The 9,845-nt window shown below is 59.7% G+C and overlaps 2 protein-coding genes and 1 long non-coding RNA gene across 8 annotated transcripts in view; 2 read left to right on the forward strand and 1 right to left on the reverse strand.

The window, feature by feature from the left end:
• Positions 1-787, reverse strand: part of LOC123792186 (uncharacterized) — a 120,977-nt gene extending 120,190 nt beyond the window's left edge. For 2 of the 3 annotated variants that reach the window (XR_015726759.1, XR_015726760.1), the window contains exon 1: positions 407-787. This is a non-coding gene — a long non-coding RNA (uncharacterized LOC123792186). The remainder of the gene's footprint in view (positions 1-406) is intronic. The other variant, XR_006779651.2, reaches the window with a different exon arrangement.
• A 35-nt stretch (positions 788-822) lies between these two features.
• Positions 823-2,531, forward strand: RNASEK (ribonuclease K). Its single transcript, XM_045797430.2, has 3 exons — positions 823-1,036; positions 1,712-1,788; positions 2,191-2,531. Exons 1-3 carry the CDS (start codon positions 959-961, stop codon positions 2,330-2,332), a joined length of 297 nt encoding a protein of 98 aa, XP_045653386.1. The 5' UTR covers positions 823-958; the 3' UTR covers positions 2,333-2,531.
• Positions 2,532-2,755: 224 nt separating this feature from the next.
• BACC1 (BPTF associated chromatin complex component 1) lies at positions 2,756-5,511 on the forward strand. Of its 4 annotated transcripts, none has more exons than XR_015726758.1 (6): positions 2,756-2,896; positions 3,095-3,189; positions 3,756-3,857; positions 4,529-4,786; positions 4,922-5,026; positions 5,248-5,511. XR_015726758.1 is itself a non-coding variant. In XM_045797425.2 (6 exons), exons 1-6 carry the CDS (start codon positions 2,876-2,878, stop codon positions 5,306-5,308), a joined length of 579 nt encoding a protein of 192 aa, XP_045653381.2. In that variant the 5' UTR covers positions 2,756-2,875; the 3' UTR covers positions 5,309-5,511. The 4 variants fall into 4 exon arrangements, 3 of the variants coding, with proteins under 3 accessions (XP_045653381.2, XP_045653382.2, XP_045653383.1); XM_045797425.2 differs by having other exon boundaries at positions 4,529-4,719; positions 5,244-5,511; XM_045797426.2 differs by having other exon boundaries at positions 4,529-4,719.
• The last annotated feature ends 4,334 nt before the right edge of the window (positions 5,512-9,845 follow it).

The raw sequence follows: 9,845 nt of genomic DNA on the forward strand, positions 1-9,845 counted from the left end.
CCCTCCCTTATTCAAAGGGCCTATAATCCGTTCCCTTGGTTTTCAGTAGGGAAGCAAAGTGACACCTTTGTGCACTCACTCCTCTCTCCGACGCATTTGGAAAGACCGCTCACCCTCACAACTCGTTCACTGGGTCAGCTCCCCCTGCACTTTTCCTGGATTCGGCCTCCACAACTATTCAGCTTTCTATGCTCGGTGACAAAATGTTACATCATGAAGCAGTCCCGCTGCTAGGGACCCGTGGCAATTTTAAAGGGTTCTGGCCACGGCTGGCTGCACGCTCGGCCTCGGAAAGGGGCTCCTACTCTCCCTTCACTGTGTCGGAATATCTCTGTTTCAAGGCAGGGCTGAGAAGACAGGAGGCGGGGGCGTTCTTTCTCGCTGTAAATCTCCATGTCTCACTTACCATGCCCCCATCACAGGACACCACCCGACACTAAGGTATCTGAGGGGAAAATCGGAGAGTTCCCATCCTCCGCACCTAAGAGCCCATCGCCAGGGTAACCAGACTGCCGCCAGAGCTCCTCCCTTCCTAGGCCCGGCGGCAGAGGGTTCCTCGTCACGTGACTTGCCCGGTTAGGTCACGTGACGTGTTGGGTCCTTCCATTCCAGCCTGGAGGGGGGTACACAAGACACGGGAGGCGTTGCTCCTGCAATACCGCGCCCCAGCTACGTGAGTCCTAAGGGGTTCCTGAGGGGCCGCTTCGACCTCACACACCCCCTGCCCCCGCCGGAGATCCGGGAGGGCCCAGAGGCCCCCTCCATCTCCTCCGGGCGCCCCCCCCCCCGGCGCGATAGTTGGGGCCGGAGGCCACGCCCCCTCGGCGGCGCTCCCGGCGGCCCGTCCTCCGCGGCGCGAGCCCCCAAGTCCTGTTCGCTCTTCCCGGGCTCATCCGGGCCTTCCTCTCGCCGCCTTCCCGCTCGGCCCGCAGCTAGGCAATCCCCGACCCCTTTCTTCATGGCGTCGCTTCTGTGCTGTGGGCCCAAGCTGGCCGCCTGCGGCATCGTCCTCAGCGCCTGGGGAGTGATCATGTTGGTGAGGGGACCGCCCGGCTACGGCCGGACAGGGCCCGAGGGGCCCCGGTGTTGGAGGGCTGAAAGGCTGGGAGACTCCGGGCCTTAGAAAGCAGCAGGCAGCTTGGAGGGGGTGGTTGATTAGCCGCTGGAGAACGAGAGAACGGAGATTGAGAAATGGGGAACTCGAGCGGGACGGGGGTGGGCGGGAGCTGGAGCTTGGAACGGGAGCCGCGGCTGGTAAATCTGGAGACCCCTCAAGGTAAGAGGGAGAGGAGCTGGGCTCTTGAGAGGTGCCTGCGCTGAGTGGAGGGCAGTGGGAGCGCTCGTTCCCGAAATGGGCAGCTGGGGCCTTTTTTCCCCAGGATGACCCACCCCACTCTAGCAAGAAATCCTAAGAAGTGCTGATTTCCCCTGACCCCTTCCTCCCTGTCCCGTGATAATGACGCCTCTGGAGAGGAGGATAATCTGGTTTGCTCACTGTTCCTGCCCTTCTACCCGCCGAGTCGTCTCTTTGACCATCTCACGCCCTAATCCTGGTGACTGAGTCCGAATCCAGCAGCAACCACCCCAATCCCAGCTCGTTCTGGTAGCTCCCAAACCCAGATGTTGTGGCAACGTTAGAAGTGGGAGGGGCTTAGAGAGCGATCAGGTTAGGTGCCTGGGTTCAGCAAACCTATCCGTTGCCTCTTTTCAGATAATGCTCGGAATCTTTTTCAATGTCCATTCCGCTGTGCTAATCGAGGACGTTCCTTTCACCGAGAAAGATTTTGAGTAAGTAGTCAGGTGGGAGAGGCGGGGCTGGGGGCAGGTGGCAGGGGGCTGAGGCTGTGAATTGTAGGAGGGGAATTGCAGGTGGCGGGATGCTTGGGCCCCGGCGGCTGGAGAACTATGCGAGGAGCTTTTCTCCTTAGCGCGCTCGGAAGTCAGGCCTCAGCGGCCCTCCTAAACCCACCAGTCCAGATGTGGCTTCTTAGGTATTTTACGTGACCGTCCTGTGCCGCTGTCCCCCTCCCGCCAGGTGGATGCGATCCTAAAACTCATCCCTTACGGTTAGGAGGAAGCTTGAATAACACATGTAAAAAGCGCTTAGGATGGTACCTGGCACATAGAGCCCAGGAAATGTTGGCCGCTATGAATGCTTCTGACACTTCTCAACCTAATCGCCACCCCCAGGAAAGACCCTCAGAAAATATATGACCTTTACGAGCGAGTCAGCTACAACTGTTTCATCGCCGCGGGCCTTTACCTCCTCCTCGGAGGCTTCTCTTTCTGCCAAGTTCGGCTCAACAAGCGCAAGGAATACATGGTGCGCTAACGCATCGTCGCGTCTCCCCGGTCCAGCCCCCTCCTCTATTTAAAGACTCTCCCCACCCGCTCACTGCCCCACTCCCGTGCCCATGCCGGCGCCCTCGGTGGGACTGGACCCCTCGTTGTCCGGCGCCCGGCCCCCGCAGAGGGAGGCTGGGGCTGGCCGTCCCCTGTCCCTCCACAATAAAGCGAAACTGCCCTCCTGAGCCGTGTTGTCTGTGCTTGGGTCCGGGGGCGGGCACGGGGGCTGGAGACCGGCCTCCCCGCCGCGAGTCCCGACCCGCCGACGGAAGTGGAGTGAAGCCGGGCCGGAAGTGAGGCGGTGTCTTCCACTGTGGGCCCTCGCTTCGCGGACGCCGCCGACGCCGCCGAAGCCGCCGCAGCGGGCGAGGCGGGGAGCGGCCGACGGGGAGCCAATCGGCTGCGGGGAGGGACGGGACTTCCTGCGCGGGGGCCCGAGCGGCTCGGTCGCCGGGCTCCGTGGTCTCCGGCTGGGCGGCGGCGGCGGCGGCGGCGGCGGCGTCTCCTCCGTGGGGAGGCGCGCGGAGCCATGACGTCAGCGTCCACAAAGGTTCGGACTCGCTCGCGGACAGCGCTCCCTGGCGGCCACGGGCGGGCGGCCCCCCACCCCGCTGCGGGCGGCGCCGGCTCTTCCGCCCGGGGCGGGGGCGGGGGGCGGGCGGGAGCCGGGCTGGGGTGGGGCTAGGGGCTCCGGGCGGGACGGCGCGGGGGTGTGCGCCGGCCCCCCGTGACGCCGCCCCGCCCCCAGGTCGGAGAGATCTTCTCGGCGGCGGGCGCCGCCTTCACGAAGCTCGGGGAGCTGACGATGCAGCTGCATCCCGTGGCCGACTCTTCCCCCGCGGGGTACGTGAGCCGGGCCGGCGCGCGGACTCGGTCACCGACGCGGACGCGCTAGGGCAGGGGCAGGTGGTAGTGTGCCCTGCGCCGGGCACCGCGCAGAGCGGGTGTGAAGACGCGCTTGTCGCAGGAGGGCACGACAGATGCACCCGCAGACTGCGGCTCCCGACCCGGACCCGGGCCACCGCTCTGCCGCGCTGCGAGCCGACCGCAGGGCGCGCGGGACGACCTGAGCGCTGCACACAGCCACCGGGGTTCTGTCTGTAAGACCCCCCGCGGGTGGGATTGCTTTCAGCGGGCTTCTTACGGCAGCTGCTGCACGGTGGTCGGAGACAGGCTTTCTTCGAACGTGGCTGTTGGGATAGGTGTGGTTGGGGGTCCTCAGGATTCCCACAGGGCGTAAGAGCTTTTTTTTTTTTTTTTTTTTTTTTTAAGGAAGCTCTCTTTAGGGACCCACAGAAGGAGGCCCAGGGACTGGGGGGAGGAGGCTGGTGGTTGTGGAATGCACAGCCTATGGGCTGGCTGCACACCCCCCTCTTCCCACTTTCCTGTCCCCCTCTCCCCTCTGACAGTGCCAAGTGGACGGAGACGGAGATAGAGATGCTGAGGGCTTCCGTGAAGCGGTTTGGGGACGATCTTAATCACATCAGCTGTGTCATCAAGGAACGGACAGTGTGAGGGAGGGTGGCCGGCAGAGGAAGGGGGGTGGGCACTATCTTCCTCCACACCCATGTTCCATCTTCCTGAGAACTCCCTTCCAGCTCAGCAAGCTTTCCTATCTCGCTGCTAGTCGTGTTAGCACCTCCTCCAAGACTAAAAGAATAGAAGAGTGGGTCAGAAGTTACTGAAATGCTATGGTAACCAGGAACTTCCGAGAATTTTATTTCGGGTTGCTGGAGATGCCCAACAATTGAATTTGGTGACGGGAGTTCCCTGGTGGTTTATAGAGCTCCTTGGAGGTGCTACTGCGGTGCTTCTAGGGAGATGGTGATTCTGAACTAGTTGAGTGGGATCTACGCCTACGTCTCAGACTACCTGGGGATCAGCAGGGCTTACCTGGGAGCCTTCCGCAGCCACACGTCTCTTCCAGAAGAGAAGTAGGACGTGGGCCTTCCCCACTACGCAGTTCAGGGAGTCCGCTCTTCACATTCCATCTGCCCTGAGTGTGTGCAAAGCTTTGGGGGAACACAAGAACCCTGCCAAAGGTTGGGGCCCTAACTATGATGCTCATGAAGGGGACCCCCAGTATTCCTTCAGAGTGGCCCACGACCCCTGCCCCGCCCCTCCCTTCTTCCTTCAGTCGCTGTGATGACTCCCTTCCTAACCTGCTCTCTCTTCTCTTCAGGGCCCAGATAAAGGCCACTGTGAAGCGCAAGGTATACGAAGACTCCGGCATCCCCCTTCCAGCTGAGTCGCCCAAGAAAGGGCCCAAGAAGGTGCCATCTGGTGTCCTGTCACCTCCTGCAGCTGCCCCTCCACCAAGCGGCTCCAGTGTCCCTGAGGCCGGGGGTCCCCCCGTAAAGAAACAGAAGGCTGGTGAGGGCTGCCGAGTTGCTGCCTGGGGGCTCAAGGTCCCATCCGAGGTTCAGTGAGAGAATCAGGGGTGGGTCAAAGGACCAGTCTCTCTTCCTTTCCCTGTCGAGGTTCCCAGTGGCAGAGGGAGGGGGACCTGGAAGCTTTGGGAAGCTGGGAGGGGCAGTCGGAGAACCTAAAACCTAGCTTACGCCCTCCCCCCCAGATGTGACACTCAGTGCTCTGAACGACTCGGATGCCAACAGTGACCTGGTGGATATCGAAGGGCTGGGAGAAACTCCTCCAGCCAAGAAACTCAACTTCGACCAGGGTAGGAGTCCTCCTCCTCCCACTCCCATGCCAGCTGGAGGGGTGGGGGAGGGTCTCCACAGGAGCCCCCTCCTGTGTACAGAGGCTTGGGAAGAAAAGGTTCCCCGTGTGCAGAGGATTGGGTCAGCAAGGAGCCGGGTGCTCGGGGGACGTAGCAGTTGTCTTGGAAGCATACTTGGGGCTCGCTCCATCTCGGCCCATTTTGCTTCTTGTTCCAGACAGCCTGACCCTGGATTCTGGCCTTCTCGTGACCTCTGCTGACCCTCCTCTGATCTCTCGCTGAGCCTCCCACCTCTGACTTCTCTCACTGTTCCCCCTGGACCTGCGGATCACCCGGGACTCTGAGCAAGCCTGCACGAGCGAAGGTCAAAAGGCTGCTGGGGCCGCACACCTTGCCCTTCCCGTACGCGCATCTGCCCCCAACCCCTCTGACCTCCATCTGAGGGACTTTTTTATACAGAAAACAATAAAGATTGCCCTCTCCGCCTGGTGTCTGCAGTGTCACGTGATTGAAGCTTGGTGGGCCACTGCCTCCCTCCTGAGCCCCAGGGGCTCAGCCTGTCCTCGCCGTTCTCACCACCCTGCCTGGAGCAGCACAGCCAATATTGGCAGACTTTCTCCCCAGTGCCAATATTTCTGTGCTGCTAGAGCCAGGGGAGCTGGGTGTGGGCAACAAAGACTCCACTCTGCTCTCCGAGGGCAGAACCTAGCTCCCAGGATCTCTGGCAGTCAGTATTCCTGAGGCTGCCCCAGGGATTTTAAAGGGGCTATTTCCAGTGCTTCCAGGACCCCCCCCCCGCCCCCCACCTCACAAGAAGGCCCAGATGTTTTCTGTGTCGCTTCTCCAGGGTGGCCTCCCGGGGCCAAGCCTCAGCGGTGCCTCCCCCACCCTCGCTCTAACACCACAGTGTGGTTTGGACGTGGCCACAGAGCCGTACAAACCACAGTGTGCTGCTGGGGCGGGAGCAGGACTGGGGTGGCTTGAGAGGAAGGGAGCCCAAGATGGTGCCGTGAAGACCCCCAGCACCAAGAGCAGGGACCTAGAGAAGGCTTAGAAGGCAAACATGGCCCCAAGAAGGGTTGGGGGGAAACAAGGAACCAGGGCTAGGAGGTGGCAGGCCACTGGAGGGAGAGGGGCCTAAGGGGTGAGCTCACAGTGGGATAAGACTGGAACCATCATCCCTCTGCAGGAACTCTGCTCAGGGGATCCCTCGGGTGGGGTCAGAGGCAGAGGAAACAGGCAATGACTGTGGGGGGCCAACAGACTGCCTCCCGACTCAGCAAGGGCAGGGACCCAAGGCTTCCTGTGTCCGTCCCTCCCCTCCCTGGGTCAGAACCCAAGAGAAAGCAAGGAGAGACAGAAGGCCAAGGACAGCAGGGTTGGGAGTTGGCAGTCCAGAGGTGGTGGGGCCGGAACATGGTGGGGAGAGGGGGGCCGGAAGTCGCCCTGGGCCCTGGGCCTGCCACAAGATGGAGGCCAAAGGCAGGAAATGGAGGCCAGGGGGAAAGGGGAGTAGCAGGGCCCAGGAAGAGGGCTGTCTGGACCTGGGGGCCAGGTACTCAACCCCCAGCACTGTTCCCACTCCCCACCGCCCCCCAGGACCCACGCCCGACCCCCCGCGACGACCCCCATCAGCCCATCCACCAGGCCCAGGAAGGCGGGCCCACCCCAGAAAGCCACGTTTAAGCTGAGACAAACATGTCTCTCCCCACCCCCACCCTAGGCCTTCCCTCAGCCTTTTCCTCCTGTCCAGGACATGATTTTTAAAAGCACCCCACAGAAAGCAAAATCCAAGGGCCAAAATCCCTTCCACAAATCAAAACAACATCCTCTGCAACCCAAAAGTTTTCCTCCTACCTCCCATTCCAGCCTCTACCACCCCCCTTCCGACACACCCCCCAAAACTCTTAGCAATCAGAAAGATCTAAGATGGTGGGTGTAAGCAGTCTTTTTAGGCCCCGGGGGATGCCAGACCCCCTCCCTCGAGACCCCTGTCTGTCCTGCGCCAAATCCTGCCAAAGCTTCCTCCTCCTCACTCCAGCCTCCCTAGCCCCCCAAACTGAAAAGCTGCCCCCAGCTCCCATTCTCGGCAGAGCCTTTGTGGGGGTGAAACAGAAATCAAACACTATGCTAACGGCTGGGGATGTTGGGGGGCATTCTGGTCTCAGTCTTTGGTTTCCATCTGGGGGACTGCAGTTTAGGGGCATAAGGGAAAGCCTCTCCAATCATCCCCCCAGTTCCAAGACTGACAAAGCCCAACCCCACCCCAGCACGCACCTCCAAACCTCCCCCCCAACCGCCACGTCTCTCCTGAAAACAGGGGACACTTTCCTCCCCACTTACCTCAGCTACTCTCCCCTGAGATCCTGGTCCCCTATTTTGAAGGGAGCAAAATTTGGGGTGCATCCCTCACATTTGGGGTGCAGGAGAAAGGAGCCGCCCCAGTCGCATCGCTGGCCTCCTTCCTCTCGGCTGGCTCAGGGAGTGGGGAGTGCCCTAGGGAGGGGGGACCCCCCACAAGAGAGCTCAGAAGGGGGTTCCTCCATTCCCAGTCAGAATTGGGGACACCCCCCCAAACCCGTCCCAGCCCATCCGTCTCCAACTCGGCGGGAGAGGCAGCTGCAATGCCCCAGTCAGATTCCCCCAACACTACATTCCTCACCCCATCTAGAGAGGTCCCGGGGGCCCCAAAAAATCCCAAAAAAATCTAGGATGTTGGCAGGACGGTCCTGGACTAGCACCCCAAATTTGGGGTCCTCAGATACCCCCGTTTTTTCAGGAAAATTCTGTCTTTCACCTGCCTCCCGCCAGCCCTGCTCTGTCCCGATGCCAATTTTGGAAGTCACTCCCTCCTTCCTCCTCCCCGTCTCTCCAGGCCCCCCCGCTCGGGGGCTAGGGTCCAGGAAACCTGGCTTCCAGACCGGGGGGCACTCCTCGAAGGGCCAGGGGCCAGGAGGTCAAGCTCATAGCCCCAGGCTTAGGGAAGCAGGAGAGCCCGATCCTCCCCTCCCCTCCCCCCTGGCTGGTCTCGGTGGTGGTTTAAGGAAAGCCTGGAGGATTGGAATCTGCCATTGCTGTTGTACAGGCTGGTTTTTTTCCTTGGGTTGGGGGGGTGGGCGGTGGGAGGGAGAGAGGGGAGGAGAGCCGAAGAGAGCAGGGACCCAGGCGTGCAGAGGTGGCCTGGCTTACCCCCTCGCCCCTGCTGCCGTGGGGAACCCCTCCCCCCACCCACCTCACCCGCATTCCCAGTCTTCTGTCTGCTTTCTGTTTGGGGCTCTTATCCTAGAAACTGAGGGTACAAGAATCACCTCCTTGTACCCCCACCACCACCTCTCCTTGCCAAAGTTCCAACAGCACTGCCCTGGTCAGGGGTGTTCACCTGACCACGGGACACCCCATTTTCCCCCCACCTTCCCAGAAAGTGAGGTGTGCTCCCTTAACAAATTGGGGTTCCAAGTCTGAAACCACCTTCTCTCCCTCAGATCTATCCAGGCCACATAGAAATAAGAGGAGATACACTACCCACTACCTTTCCAAATTTCTTCCTTCCAGTCCTGGGCGTAACTGGGGGTTTAGTAAAGAAAGAGATTTCTAGAATCTGGGGTGAGAGGGAGCTAACTATAAGCAAAGGACACCCCAAACCATCATCATGCTCCAACTTAAGTGAACCCCCAGATCAGTCTCACCTATGACCCATCCCGCAGCGTCATCAAATGCACCCAAAGAGTGACAAAACACCCCAAAATAAGGACACCCCCAAAACTTTAGTCTCCTACCCTGGGCCCTCACCTTGTTTCTCTCCCTGGAAAAAGCTTCGTGGCTATCTATGTTTACACAGGACTATCCACCCCTCACAGTAAGTTTCCACAACATGCAAATACAAAGCTTTGCTCTGCCTCAATGACCCACAATCACACAGACGGCCTTCACACTTGCTCCCAGGTTCCTATTACATTCCACCTCAAGCTAATAAAAAACTCCAGATTGAATTTCATGTCCCCCCAAATCTAACCTAAGCCTGATGGCTTCCCAACAGAGACTGTACCCCAAAATCAGCATGACTACTCTACTTGAAATCCGAGTGCCCAGACACACCAGTGACTATGAATCCCCAAAACAAAACCCTCATCTACGTCTGAAGAACACCTAGTGGGTTGTCCTGATATTCCAAGATGACAGTCTCCAAATGATGGGTGTCAGAGTCCCCAGAACTACGGTAGCTTCCAAATCAGCCCCATGCCTCAAACTTACCATTGGCGCTCAGGCCTTCTGAATGCAGCCCCGCATGCCCAGAACAGTCCAACTAACTCAACACCCCATAATAAACATACACTCCCCTGCTGACCACATCACACAAAATCAACTCCATCCTGATACCGAAGGGAGCCCCTCGTCCAACTCCCACCTCCAAACTGAGCAGAGACCAGAGTAACCCTCACATGCAAAAGTCACATCACGGCCCTGAATCCCTAGTGGTCGGGGATTCCCAGTTTCTCAGCACTTCTTTCCTGCACCCAAAGAAAGACACTCTCAGAGCAGCTGAAGACACCTCAGGCCCAGATAGGCAGCTCCATGGATAATGGGCAGTCCTGTTTCTGGGCACCTGTACACTCTCCCGCACCCAAAAGCAAGTCCTGCTTTGCCGCAAGACTCAGCTCTGCACCCCCCCAATAAACATCGCTGCCCCCAATGTCTCCCCAAACAAAATACAAGGGCGTGACCCGTGCCTATCTCCCAAATTAGGGACCTAAAATTAGGGTTATCGGTTATCGGCCCCCTCCTGCCCTCTCCTCCTTCTTTTAACACCAGACCCTCCCTG

The sequence above is a fragment of the Ursus americanus genome, chromosome 14 (assembly GCF_024610735.1).
Source record: "Ursus americanus isolate L20-20 chromosome 14, mUrsAme1.1.p, whole genome shotgun sequence".
NCBI classification, from domain to species: Eukaryota; Metazoa; Chordata; class Mammalia; order Carnivora; family Ursidae; genus Ursus; species Ursus americanus.

Coding starts and splice junctions, on each gene's coding strand:
- RNASEK (XM_045797430.2), top strand. CDS start 959: ATGGCGTCGCTTCTGTGCTGTGGGCCCAAGCTGGCCGCCTGCGGCATC. Junction 1,037..1,711: donor CCTGGGGAGTGATCATGTTG/GTGAGGGGACCG, acceptor GCCTCTTTTCAG/ATAATGCTCGGAATCTTTTT. Junction 1,789..2,190: donor TTCACCGAGAAAGATTTTGA/GTAAGTAGTCAG, acceptor CGCCACCCCCAG/GAAAGACCCTCAGAAAATAT.
- BACC1 (XM_045797425.2), top strand. CDS start 2,876: ATGACGTCAGCGTCCACAAAG. Junction 3,190..3,755: donor GCCGACTCTTCCCCCGCGGG/GTACGTGAGCCG, acceptor CCCCTCTGACAG/TGCCAAGTGGACGGAGACGG. Junction 5,027..5,243: donor GAAACTCAACTTCGACCAGG/GTAGGAGTCCTC, acceptor TTCTTGTTCCAG/ACAGCCTGACCCTGGATTCT.